Raw genomic sequence first — 14,921 nt, 5'->3', positions numbered from 1 at the left:
AGATTCTGGATAGCAATGCTTTGTATTTTTTAAACCTTTCCTCCTAACCTAAGAGCTTTGAAACAACTGTTCACTCGACTAATCCCTGGGACGGTGTGGGAGTTATCTTATGAAGTAAGTTTGGAAAGGCTGGGCCTGTATCCATTAGAGTTTAGAAGATTGAGAGCTGATCTTATTGAAGTATATAAGATCCTGAAGAGACTTGACAGAGTGGATGCTGTGGGAGAGTCTAGAACTAGGGAACACAGTTTAAAAATAAGGGGTCTCCCATTTAAGACGGAGATGAGAAGAAAATTTTTTCTCTGAGGGTCGTGAATCTTTGGAACTCCCTTCCCCAGAGAACGGTAGAGACAAGATCATTAAGGCAGAGGTAGATAGATTCTTGACTAACAAGTGAGTCAAAGATTATCGGGGGTAGGCGGAATGAGGAGTTGAGGCCACAATCAGATCAGCCATGATCTTAATGAATGGCAAAACAGGCTCGAGGGTTCCAAATGATCTACTCCTGCTCCTAACTCGTATCGACCACTGCCATCACTGCTGCAATGGCTGACTTCAGATAACACACAAACCAAGTTCATTGGTCGTGTCCACATCATGTAATACATTTTGCCATTGAGGGATTGGAAGAATTCATAAGTTCAGTACAAGGTCAGGCATTTGGGAACAACAGTAACTTCCACTTGCATATACCTTTAACATGGAAAAACATCCTAAGGCACTTCAGTGTCATAATCTGACAAAAATGGACGTTGAGGCAAAACAGGAAATATTAAGAGGCATGAGCAAAAGCTTGGACAAAGAGCTGAGTTTGAAGAAGGATTTAAAAGGAAGGCAGAGAGCCAGATGGATTTAGGAAGGGAATTCCAGAGCATGGGACCTAGACAACTGGAAGGCACATGCAGTAAGTGTGGGATGAAGTGACGGGAGGCAGTAAACAAGCTCAATCAAAAAGGATGCCGAGATGGCAAACATTGTTTCTACCTGAGACATTAGAAAAACAGAGGCCTAGAATTGGTGGAAAGGATACTGAATTTGTGGCAGGGCTGAAGATGGTGGCTTTGATTTTTCCAATGTTTAACTGGAGGTAATTGCAGCTCATCCAAGATATGCAACTGAGAGAGATGATGGAGAGGTAAAGCTGGGTGTCGTCAGTGTATATGTGGAAGCTGACAGCATTAAGCCTGAAACTGAGGAAGAAATGGGGAGCCATTGATACACCCTTGGGCATTGGAAGAGAAGCCATTTTTGGAGATTTCTTCCTATGATTGGATCAGCAATGTTGAAACCAAGCAAAGGAAATCCCACCGAGCTAGACAGTTAAGGAAATGCATTGGAGGATTGTGTATCAATTGAGTCGAGGATTGAGTCAGTCGTGCCAAAGACTCCAAAGGAATCAGAGGGTTAATGCACCCCAGTCCAGTACTGTGTCAGGGACAGAAACCTGATTGGAGAAATTCAAACAAAGTTCTGTGGGAAAATAAGCATGATTTTGGAAGTGATACACTTTGGTGAATGTAGAAGAGAAAAGAGATGTTGGATCTGGGGTTGTAGCTTGCAAGGACAGAGAAGGGTCAAAGTGGAGTTTGAGAAGGGGGTGAAGATACTAATACCCAGCATGATTTTTAAAAAATTCTTGTCAGGTTTATAGAATAAATGCATGGAAAATAATGACTGCCTTTTTTATTGTCAGGGCGTTATGGTGCACAGTGTTCCAGACAGGACAAATGTCTATTAACTGCAAATTGCATGTTTGTTTTCTTTTCTTTTAAATCTCCTTTTACCACATAAAAGTGGCAACAATTCCTATATTTAATTTGAATAATTAATGTATTCAGATTCTCTGAATTATTCATAACCTGGTTCATTTTATGTGTCTACTACTCCCTTTGTTGTATTTTAGCAAATATCCTGCCAATTTCCTGTTGAACATCATCAATCTCCTCCAGGTTCAATACAAGAATTGAGAGAACTGTTGACTTATTGCTTCTACTAAAATCAACCCAAACACATTTTAGGAACAACCAGGATTGTTCCCCCGAACTGTTGACTACAAATGAACGGAAATAAAAAACCTGGTCAAAGCTAATTAGTCACTTACATAACAAGCTGCTATTTACTTGATTTAATTTGATGATAGAAGTAAGAAATGGGTTGAGCTTTTAGGATCTTTGTGTCAACTATTTTTTGACTCTCTTAACATTTTTAATTTTGGAAAAATTGAATAGCGTTGACAAACTAAATGCCCAACTTGCATCTGAACTCCATTTTCAAATGTTTATCTAAAGAGAAGGCCTATATAATCTTGCTGGGAGAAGTTCAAACCCATCTCTAACCACAGTTTTTCATCAGGATGCCTTTTAAAATAGTTTTACTTGTTCCTTGGTCTGACCTTGATATCCTCTGCTGATTTGCTCAATCTATTTATAGAGACAAAATTTGCAATTGACCACCACCGTCTCGAGGGCAATTAGGAATGAGCAATAAAGGCTTACCTTGCCAGTATTGCACACACCCCATGAAAGAATTAAAAATAACTAATCCAGTTACCTCAACAAATCTTAGAAACAAAATATTTTGATAGTGATAACTTTACAAAATGTTCCTTATATTCTTTCGTGATAAAGTAAGCTTCAGGTCTAGCAGACAGGAGCCCAGTGCAGCGTGAGATAACACAGCCTCTTTCAAATGTACTTCAGCTATCAATGTGTCTGTTCAGTTTTTATTTTTGTAAGGGGCAGGGTAACATTTGTATGTGAAGCAGGTTTCAATTAAAATTTCATCCTGTGCATTAGGAATGACAATAATATTAAAAGACCAAGGTAGTAAGAAAATGTTTCTGGAGAAGGGAAGGATGTAAGGAAATCTTACCATTGGAGCCCTTCCAAATCTCCAAACAGCAAATGTGGGCAAGGGGAAAGACATGATGGAATGGCTATTATAGATACTGAGGTTATCAACCTGGAGGTACAGCCCATTGGAGCATCTGGAAAATTGTTGATCGTTCGTCTCTTATTCCCTCTGACCCCCCCCCCCCCACCCACCCAAATAAATTCCTGCTCTTCACTGAAGTTATTGATTTGGATACAGTACCACAGGTAATGAGCACCCATTTCATTTGCAAGCCTAGGTTGTGATTGACAATAATACCTGACCATGCAGGGCATCGCAGCTGATCACAAACCTGTCCTTAGTTATTATTGTGTATGCTTTCTACCAGGGGCTACTGGATAACAAACAAGAGTGGGGTACCCTGATAACTGTTTTTCCCTATCCCAGAATACTGAGCCTATTATGTAACACCTCATCATTGTTGTATCTAGCTAACTTAGCTAACTAATCTAGCTAACTGAAAGATTGGGAATAAACTTATGTTCCTGCCTGTATGACTCAACTGCAAACTCAGTGGTACAAATACTAACAGAACCATTAGGTGAGCTAGTGTTAGTTGGATTTAAAGTTTACATGAGATGATGGCATATGCAATTATTCTCAAGGATGTCGTAATGCTCGGATGTTAGGAGGATTGCATGTCGAAGACTTGAGCTTGAAACAAGTTGTGATGGGCTGTTTTCTGATGACCCCAGTCAAACAACGTTACGGGAAAATAATTAAAAGCGTCTTGGCTGACCTACACAGCTTGGAGATTTGTCCCTGGGACAAGTTGAACTTGTTTCCAATGGTGTTTTTGTCTGTTGCTGAGATTCTGCTGATGTTTGCTTTGATCCTGACATTCTTCTGTGCTGACAATGACACCTTGTTTATAGTAGCAAACAGGAGTCAAATCAATGCTAGTTATTTACACTCCCATCCCCAATGTTCCTTGTTCAATATCACAAATTCAAAAAAAAGGGGGCTTAAATTTAACACTTGGATTTTGAAAATTTGGCAAAGAATTAATGTTGATGCTGCTTTCTGTTCAGCTGTGCTGCAGTTGGAAGTAAAGCATTAACAAAGTGCTGAATGCCTGAAAAACATAGCAGCTGCCAACCTGGCTGTTTGGTATTTACATCCTGCTTTCCCATTCCTGTTCAAACTGAAGCCATTTTTGGGATTTCACAGGTTCATGGTTCATCCAAGTATTTAGCTGTAAAACTGCCTTCTAAGAATTATTCAAAATGTTGTAAATGAATATTGATTGCTGCATATGCAAAAAAAAATGAGGCAAATAGAGGAGCCATGCACACCATGCACACCAGTAAATCTGCTGCAATAAGCTTTGGTTGCAATAAGAGTAGTGGCTACTTTATTTTGGCTCCCAGCAGCGTTCTTTTCCATATTCCGCTGGTGACATGGTTCCACACCGTAAATTGCAAAGTTTCCCAACCCAACACTAAGCAAATTGTAAAATTGCTATCTGCATCAGATTGATTTGGGTTAGCTTAGATTCTGCACTTAACTTTTCATGGAAGTTCAAAAATGTTCATTTCAGCAAGTGAAATACTTGAAGTTGAATAACTGCAATAGCAAAGCTATATATAACAATCAGCACTTCACTTGCATCACAGCAGTTCTGTAAGGCCTACCATCTGATAAGTAAGCAAGCCCTAGTGTCAAGCCCTCAATAGAATGAGCTTGACTCTTATTTATGCCAATTGAGCAGATTTGTTTGTATTTGTATCCAGCTGGGGGCATGATTTACATTTGACACTCAAAAAAAATCCATTGAGGCTGGTTTCTTTAGGTCTAAACTAGTATGAATTAATTTTTGTTTTTGTGTCAGGTTCAACAGTAATGACACAAAAAAGGAAACTAGCCTCAAATCAAATGGAAAAACTCAGCAGGTCTGGCAGCATCGGCGGAGATGAAAAGAGTTGACGTTTCGAGTCCTCATGACCCTTCGACAGTTCTGTCGAAGGGTCATGAGGACTCGAAACGTCAACTCTTTTCATCTCCGCCGATGCTGCCAGACCTGCTGAGTTTTTCCAGGTAATTCTGTTTTTGTTTTGGATTTCCAGCATCCGCAGTTTTTTTGTTTTTATCTCAAATCAAATGGTTCATTTAGGAACAGGAGTAGATCATCCAGCCCCTTGTGCCAGCTTCACCATTCAATTAGATCATGACTGATCTGAATTTTAATTCTATTTTCCTGTCTAGGCTCCATATCCTACCTCATGAAATAAAAGTTCTCTAATTCAAAAATGAAAACCAGAAAATGCTGGAAATGCACATCATGCCAGTTAACACCCAAGAGAGCAAAACAATCTTTTTAATTTCAGGTGTCTAATAAAGGCTCCCAATTGAAACATTAACCTCTGTTTCTTTTATTATCCTATTGTGCCTTGTTGTTTTGTTCTTATTCAAAATTCTTTGAATTTTGTTCTTATTTCAATTCAGCACCTGTTTGCCCACTTTTAGATCTTGGAGCCAAAATGCAGCATTGCCTTCAGGAACTTTTGTCTCTGTTAGGAAGTCAGTATTGGATTTAAAGTGAGGACAAAATTGGAACAATAGTAACTTGTTGCATTAGGTGCCCAGGATACTTTGCAAATATAAAGCTTCAGAATATTTGCTAAGTAGTGCATTTTGGTAGGAGGAATAAGGAAACCACATACTCCTTGAAAAATAAGAGTCTCAATACGATAGTGGAGCAATAGGGTATAGGGGTACAGAATCATAAATCATTAAAAATTGCAACACAGGTTAACTAGGCAATTAAAAAATGCAAACTGCTGAAGGATTTCATTGCTAGAGGAATTGAATTGAAAAGCAGGGAGATTATGTAGCTCATATAGAACCTTAGCTAGACTGTACTTATAGAGTACTGTGTATAATTCTGGCTAGAAGGATATAGTGGCACTGTACCAGGTGCAAAAAAGATTTGCAAAGGTGATATCAGAACTGAGATGTTACAATTAGAAGGAAAGACTGAATAGACTGGGGCTTTTTTTTCTCTAGAAAGGAGAAGATGGCAGGATGACCTAACAGAGGTCCCTTTTATGAAGGGGTTTAATGGAGTAGATACACAGAAAATGTTGCCATTTTTGGAGAGTCAAAAAGCAGAGTTCATAAATATAAGATTTTCACTAATAAATCCAATCAAGAATTCAGGAAAAACTTTTTTTTACCCAATGAGTGTCTAGACTGTGGAATTCGCTACCACAAGGAGTAGTGGAGGTGAGTAACCTTTTAAGGGGGAGCTAGATAAGTACATGAGGGAGAAAGAACCAGAAGTATATGTAGATAGAGCTTGAATTAGAGTGGCAGGAGGCTTTCAGAGTAATTTTCAATTTAATGGTTTTGAATAATTTCAGTATGCTGTTAGAAACTAGAGATAGTTAAGTAAGTTATATTCGTTTTGTGTGTGTTAGGAATAAGTTATATTTTTAAATTTAATTTGTATTTCTGTACTTGTGTGTTAAGAAAGGGGGAGCTTGAGTTTTAGTTTCACTTTAAAAGATTGCTGCATTTTAATGTCGTTTTACACCTCTTGAAGGGGAGTTAAAACAAACACGAGGTAGAAAAGAAGGTGCTGTTGCCCAGCAACAGGGTCCAGAAGGGGACCCTCAGACACAGAGGAAGCAGTTTGAGTTCAGTTGGATTATGCTCTAAGCGGCTGTCAGCAGAAGAAGCATAGGAGAGGGACAGATAGCAAGTCCCAAACAAAAGTTGGAAACAGGAGCTAGGAGAAGCTGGACAGGAGAGAGCTGCAAGAAACAGGTTTCCCCAAGAACAGAAAAAGTTGGGAGGGCAGAGGTGTTCCTGAGAAGACCTCCTAGTCAAAAGGAAAGAACAGGAATCTGGAAAAGGTTGTATTAAGTGAAATTAAGAATGAGGAGCAGAGAAAAGCTCCAAGCTTAAAGGGAAGAAGCTATAGGATGCAGACTTAAAGCAAAATAGGCTTGCGAGAAGCCAGAAGATCCAAGGCAGCAGCCTGTTTACCATGGGCATGTGAAGCAGTGGTGATCTGTTGGCACGGCTGAGTCAAGCGAGAGAGTGTGTGGAACGAAGCTTGAATGCACGTGGCGATCCAGGGGGAGGAACATGGGGAGGAGATTTTAGAACCCTGGAGGTGGACTCTTGTGAAAGGCATCTGAGAGAAATTGTCGCTTGGGAGAAGATTCCAAAGCGAGTTCTTCAAGAGTGGAGATTGGAAGCCCTTCACTGAGACTGGTTGGCTCATGATACATGTCTGGGGGAGTTGATGAGAGATCCATAGCATCTGTTTGGGGTGACATGTGTCACTTGGTTTCAGAGTGTGGTGTGTCTGACCTCAGGCCGCCAATTGGTTTACATGGACTGTGTACTTACTGTGAACGTGAGAGTATAAGATAGTTTTTGTAACTTGTATTATCCTTACGAATCTGTATATATCTGTACAGGTATAGTTGTGGGTGAAGGAGTATTGTAATATAGTTCATCTTTTCTTGTTTAATAAATGTTTTATTCTTTTGTTAAAAGTTCATCAGCTGATTCCTGTGACTCTGTTCAGTAGCCGCCTTCCACGTTTCTAAACAAAAAATAAAAGTTAGGATCTATCAAGCTGGGTTTCACCCTGGGATCTTGTCCAGTAGTAATATCAACTGGGATCATAACAATGCATATCAGTGTATTTTACTCCAGAAAATGTTTATTCATGGTTGTTTGCCAATTATTTTATTATAATGAATCATGCTATTTTCTATTAGGGAATTGGCCTAAACTAATTATGCTATATGGAAGTAATTCTAATTTTATTTTTGTGTTTAAACATGTTGGTCAGAAATATAAAACTGCTGGCAATCACTATAGTCTAGCTACATGCCACTGAAATACCTGATCAATAACCTGAAATACTCTTGCATAATTTCAACTCATCTTTGTCATAACAGGAAATGATTTGCTGCACTAACATAACCACAAAAAACCTTCAACTGACAGTTGTATTCCATGCCCTTGATGCATATTAGGATTAATGCAGGAGGATTAACAGTCATAGCTTCATTACTTGGGATTTACAGAACAACTGTAAATGTAGATGAATTTTGGAAACTTTTTTTGTCTCACTTATATACTGAAACAACATTTCTTTGGTTCCAAAATGTTATTTGATTTAAGAACTGTTGCTTGATTCAACATTTTTTCCTGATTCTAATTTTCCAATATTTGGGATTCAAAAGTTGGAAAAATCATTGTTGCAATTTGACAATAAGAATATTTGTCTGCAAGGGCACATGGTTTATACTTGATTCCAATGACCTATGGTAAGTTGGACAACAGAATCTAACAAGGCTTGCTCACAAATATTAGCCATTTGAATGAGGTTTTAGGGGGCAGTCAGCACTTGGTGAATCATATCCTAAAAAGGCATTAATGTCTTCAGGAGAAACTTGCCAAAAGAAGATTTGCAAGCAAGTCAATGGCATGGTACAGATTGTTTGAGCTATCTTCTTTGCTTGTTGGACTGAAGTTTGAATACAACTGCAAGCTTGGCAGCTTAAGGATAGTCATTGTATTGCAAATAATTTATTGTGGGTGAAACACTTTGAGAAAGGTTGAGATTTGATGAGGGCTATATAATACAAGCCTTGTTACTCTTTTCAGAATGCTAGGATGGAAGTCTTCTCTGCCAGTGCAATGGTTTATATGTAGAATGAAAATGAGACAAACTCAACCCAGTGCCAGTGGTATTAGTCCACTGCACAGACTTACCGAATTGTGGGTATGCAAGATGAAAATTCAATTGGCATGGCTTGTGTAGGAAATGGCAATATCAGGTAGCGTTAAGCACATTGAAGCAACATAGAGAGAACCTGCCTCTGTGTCTCTGCACATCCAGCCTCTAAGTACTTCATGCCAACACAAGGAGTGGAAATATGCTCCATTTTCCACACTGATGATCCTCATGTAGATACATTCCAAACAAAAAATGTTTTAGCGCCAAGCGAATTGAATAATGTTGGTAACAATTGGCACCTACAAAAGAAAAATGGGATTTTTAATCTGAAATCTGGCTTATTAACATGTAACACTGGAACATCCAAAGAGGAAAAATCTTTTCATAATGAACCTAGTATGCAACTGAAAATTAAAATAGAATTAAAATTTATTTTTGTAAACTAAGAGACAGTTCATAAAACAAATACTGCTCCTCAGAGGAAATGGACTTTAGATTTCATTAATATAGATAATTAGGAACCCTGTATCAATCTTATAAATGCAATTATCTGTTTTGATGTTGCTATATATGTTTTGGAAGAGTGGTTCAATACTGGCTTTCCAGAGTCTGCCACTCCAGTTACAGTTCATCAATGGGTTTATGCTACTGCTGGATCAAATTAAACCATTTGTATTTCTAAGTAAGCTGTGGTATGTGGTAGGTTGTTTGTCGTTGGTTGCACCCCTAAAACTGTAAAATTGACTACATATGTAATTGAAAGACAGCACAGAAAGGGAGACAGGAAAATAAAGCTTCTCGGACATTTATTTTCAGTTCTGTTGCCAAATTATGGGAAGAATAATATCTTGAAATTTATTCGCTGATATTTTTAGGACTTCTTAAAAATGTCTCTTTCTTTCCACCCCCTGAGGAATTTAAAATGGCTTTAGTGGGGATAGCATGTGAATGCACTAATGTCATAAGGGACTGATTTATAGATTATATTGTACTTGGCCTCGCTCCTCCCTATCTCTCTAATCTCCTCCAGCCCCACATCCCTCCTAGAAATCTACTCTCCTCTAATTCTGGCTGCTTGTGCATCTCTGATCTTAGTTGCTCCACCACTGGTGACCGTACCTTCAGTTGCCTAGACCCCGAGCACTGGATCACCTTCCCAACACCTCTTTGTCTCTCTACCTCATTTCCTCCTTTAAGACATTCCTTACAACCTGTCTCTCTGACCAAGCTTTTAGTCATCTGGCCCAATTCTACTTGTGAGACTTGTGTCATACTTTGTTTATAGTGTTCCGGCGAAGCGCCTTGGGATGTTTCATTATGTTAACAGTGCTATTGTAATATAAATTGTTGTTGTGTAGTAATATCAGTTGGATTTCTGCGCAATTAAAGGATTCTTTTGAATGGCCCAAAATTGGTACATGGTGGTTTCTCAATACATAATCTTATTTTGCTGGAGTCTGACATTAATGGTTAATTGACAATAGTGAAGATTATTAATCAAATATTTTGGAGCAGAGGGGTGATAGGGAAACGGGACTTGGTGCAAGTTAAGGCACAGGCAATTTAGTTTTGGGTGACAAGTTTATGGAGAGTAGAATATGGGAGACTAGCCAGGTATGTGGTGGACTAGTCAAGTCTTGAATAAATAGACACTGTCTTCTCCTTTAAGCATTTCTAAAGATAAACAAAAAAGTTCCTATTCAGCTAGCTGTCTTCCTGGTTGCTGGAGAGGCAATAACCTGAGAAGTCGGTGGATGATATGATTCTCAAATTGAACGTTTTTGCCTTTTGACCTGTTGTGCATATGTGCGCATGCAGTGTCTGTGTGCACATGTGTGTATGTGCACATGTTTGTTTGTATACATGTGGTGTGCACACTTGTACTGTAGAGGCAGCTTGACCTGAATAAAAAGGCCATAATGATGTTGCAGCATTGAAGTTATACCTGTATGTCACCATGCTGGCATTGTTACTAACTGTGACATGATATATTATTGTTAATGTCCTTTCTAGCAGTGAATTGTTGATATAAATTATTTTACAGTAAAATCATTAGTTTTGCAGCATTGTGTCCATGAATTTTATACCCAGTTAGGAAAATAATTTAAGTTGTACCAACCAGCCATGCAAGCCATAAAATCTGTATAAAAGTATACTGTGGGCAGTAACTTTTTAGTACTATTATACATTATACTACACAATATGCATATATTAAATATATTTCAGCTAGAAAGTGGAGTGCACCCTGGCTTGTGCTCCTGCATTCTCTGGCCTTGAGTGATAATGCACTGCTCTGGGCTTGTGGCTTTCCTGATCACAGCTGTCCCATTGGGGGGAAGCTTTCATTCATGGGATGTTATTGCTCATCCCTAATTGCCTTTGCTCAAAAGGCATTTAAAAGCCATCTACATTGCTGTGAGTCTGGAGTCACATGCAGGCCTCCAGGTAAGGACAACAGATTTCCTTCCCTAAAGGACATTGATTACATCAATTGGCAATGGTTTCATGGTCATCACCAGATTTTTTTTTACTGAATTCAGATTTCTCCATCTGCCATGGTGGGCTTTGAACCCAGGTCCCCAGAACTTTACCCTGGGTCTCTGGATTACTAGTCCTTTGACAATACCGCTATGCCACTGCCTCCTGGATTTCCCTACACATGGAGGATCTGTTCAAAATGACTCTTGCCTACATATGATTCTCTGCTTAAAAGCAGCCTTGGCTGAAGACTTAGTGCAGGGGAATCAGATAAAAGAGAAAAATAATATAAAACTTATTGCTTGAGAAATAAAGTTCAAGTGAATATGTCCTTTACAGCCTCCAAAAATAGAAGGGCAGCAGATTATCTCATTAAAAAGTCTGCTCATTTTTCTTTTGCAACTTTTAATTACTTAATTACTGGCTGGATTTCTGCTTCCACAGGTGATGATGACAAAGAGGACCAAAGACATGGGTAAATTCAGCTCCGTCACTGTGTCCACCATTGATGAGGAAGAAGAGGAGATTGAAGCAGTGAGTTCCATCATAGAACAAAACCTTCCTTTAAATTGATATGCTGAAGTAATCTGTGTTGCTTGTTAGTTAGAAATCAGATTTAACACTAAAATTATATTTATCATTGACAAATATTAATGTGTAGCAATGTAGTCTTCAATACATTTCCTCAGTTGTAATATTAATAGTTAATATTCATTATTAACATCTATTCTTGTTTTGTATTTTTCTCCATATCTCTATTTAAATTTGTCCAACGATTTTTAAGGACATAATTGACTAGCATGGCCTCATACAGTTTCTCAAAATGATGTGAATTGGATCAGGCAAATGCAAATGGACACTCCGCTATTTAAGAAGTAAGGGGAAAAGCCAGGAAACTATAGACCTGTCATTTAATGTTTATTCTAAGTGAATCTTAAATCTTGCATTATTTTGTAAAGGCATCTTTGTCCAGGTGAAATTAGCTATGATTCACCTAACCTCGCCCACTTTCCCTTGCCCCAGTTAGTAGTCTTCAAAACTAGGAAAAATATTGTCTGAGATTGCCTTCCTTGAAGCCTGCATTGCTTAACCTGCAGGGTGAGTCACAAGTCCTGAGGTTTTTGGAATGAAAATGACTTTTTTAGGAAGCACTTTGGTGTGGCTGACCCTTAACTAGCTCATGAAGAGGCCTGGCAAAGCACACTTGTATCACCACTTTCTGGGCACCACTAAAGATGGTCATTAATAACCAGCCTTGCAAGCAACCCACCCATCACTCCAAGACTACGCTTTTTAAAACCCTTATTTCCTGGTTATTTCACAGTCAGGAGGTTTTAAATTTTCACATAGATTACATGAAGTAGAACAGTGCAAGTTGTAAAGGCAGCAAATTTCTCAAATGTATTTGGGACAGTTTTCTGGAGCAATATGTTTTGGACTCAACAAGAAAATATGCTCCGCTAGATTTAATAATGGGTAACAAACCAGAACTAGTTAACAAGCTGATGATAAGGGAAAATCTTGCAACTGTTGATGGGTAAACCCACAGATGAAGTGGGAAGTATTCAAAGAAGTGCTTGGGATGAGACAAAAGCCCTAAAAGGCAAAGGCTTCACAATTGTAGTTAAGTAATCATCATCCTCATCAAATGAGGCAAGGGACAGTGTCAAGCTTACATAATTGCCAAACACAGTGGACAGGGAGAACTATAGAAGGCAACAAAGGTATGCAAAGAAAATGATGAGGTGTGGGGAGTATATGAGAAAAATCTTGCAAAGGATATCAAAATTAAATAGCAAACTTTTTTTTTCAATATATTAAAGGAAACAGTGGTTAAGGGAAGTGTGGCCCCAATGAAGACACACACAGGCAAGACTTCAATGGACAATGTAGAAATGGCCAGCTCGTTAAATGAATATTTAATCTGTTTACACAGTGGAGGAAGAGGACAAAATATCAGTAGTGCAAGGAAATCTTTAAAAATAAATGAAAACAAGGAACTTAATGGATTTAAAAGAATTTTTAAAAAAAGATGATGGGACTTATAATTAGATAGAATATGCAGCATAACAGGCCATTCAGCCCAACCAGTCCATACCAGCATTTATGGTCTACTGGAACCTCATTTCAGATCGATGACCTTTCATCAGAACTCAAGTAAAATTCCTTTACTGAGTTATCTTATTGATAGTTTCACTGTGCCACGTAATTGCTATTCTGCCAAATTAAACTTTTAATTATAAATGTCTTTATTTCTGAGCCATTCACACCACTGAGAAAAGATGGCTTATGCTTTGTTTTGTTTTGTTGACTAGCTTTGTCCACACTGATAGCAACAACAACTTGCATTTATATAGCACCTTTAATGTAGTAAAACATTCAAGGGTGTTTCACAGAAGCATTATTAAACAAAATTTGACACTTAAGCCACATAAGGAGATGTTAGGGCAGCTTAGTCAGAGGTAAGTTTTAAGGAGCATCTTAAAGGGAGCTAGAAAAGTAGAGAGATTAAGAGATTTAGGGAGGGAATTCCAGGGTTCGAGACCTAGGCAACTACCAATGCTTGAGTGATTAAATTGGATATGCACAATACACCAGAATTAGAGGAGCACAGATATCTCAGAGGCTAATGGGCTGGAGAAGATTATGGAAATAGGCCTTCAATGAAATTGAAAACAAGAAACAGGATCTGCAGGTTAGAGTGAGAGACCCAGGAAACAGCCTTCCCAGGTCTCCCCTCCATTCCTGTGGTTGCTGCAGCCTCAAAAATCCAAGTGCGAGGGAATCCTTGTGACCCATGTCACGATCACTTTAATTAGAAATCCTCCCATTGACAGAATTGACTCGCCGTCCTGCCTGCCTTTCCTGATTTATTGGGGAACCTGGAGGTGGGATGCTTAATGAAATGGCTCAGGGCGAGAGCCACAGCAAAGCCCGCCAGTTAATAAAATGGATTCTTGACCCTCCAAATGCTCTGCTGTCCCGGCAAAGAATAAGGTCCAGAAAATTTGCTCAAAATTTGACACCGAGCCGTGTAAGGAGACTTTAGGATTGATGATGAAAAGCTTACTCAAAGCGGTAGGTTTCAAGGAGCGTCTTAAAGAAGAAAGAGAAATAGAGAGGTGGAGAGACATATGGAGAGAATTCCAGAGCTTAGCTCCTTGGCAGTCAAAGGCACAGCCACCAGTGGTGGAGCAATTAAAATTGGGGTTGCTCAAAAGGCCAGAATTAGAGCAGTGCAGATATCTCAGAGGGTTATGGGACTGGGAGGAGCTTACAGAGACAGTGAGGATTTGTATGGATTTGAAAACAAGTATAAGAATTATTTAAATGAAGCATAACTAGAAACTAATGTAGGTCAGCAAGCATAGGGATGATAGGAGAATTAGACTAGTGTGACTTAGAACATCGGCAGCAGAGTTTTGGGTGACCTCAAGTTTATAGAGCAAGTAAAACATGGGAGTCCAGGAAGGAATGTGTTGGAATAGTGGAGTTTACAGGTAACAAAGGCACAAAAGAGGGTATGCATCAACAGTATGCAGTTAATTCACATTAGCTCATGTATTTTCCAAAATTGTATTTCATTATAGGATACTATTTGGTGAATCATTTTTATAGCTTCTTATGACATTTTGACAGCTTGAAATTGATAAACTGGACCTAAGATAACTGAATGTTCCCACTCCCAATGAGCTGAAATTGTTACCTTTTTTCCTTCAGACTATACAGCTGTTTATCCAGTTAGACCAAAGAGGCCATAACTAGTTAGTCCTGGGTCTGTAAAGACCACTACTGCCTGCCAATTTGAGATAAGATGTCCTTAGTGTCCAGTTGCATTTTAAGAACA

General features: G+C 38.7%; 1 protein-coding gene across 1 annotated transcript in view; it reads left to right on the top strand.

Moving 5' to 3' along the window:
* Window positions 1–14,921, top strand: part of steep1 (STING1 ER exit protein 1) — a 44,969-nt gene that overhangs the window by 28,397 nt on the left and 1,651 nt on the right. The window contains exon 5 of the mRNA XM_041194766.1: window positions 11,519–11,608. Within this exon, the coding sequence (XP_041050700.1) occupies window positions 11,519–11,608 (90 nt within the window). The remainder of the gene's footprint in view (window positions 1–11,518; window positions 11,609–14,921) is intronic.

This window comes from Carcharodon carcharias, chromosome 9 (assembly GCF_017639515.1).
Source record: "Carcharodon carcharias isolate sCarCar2 chromosome 9, sCarCar2.pri, whole genome shotgun sequence".
NCBI lineage: Eukaryota > Metazoa > Chordata > Chondrichthyes > Lamniformes > Lamnidae > Carcharodon > Carcharodon carcharias.
This window is presented reverse-complemented; position numbering and strand designations above follow the sequence as displayed.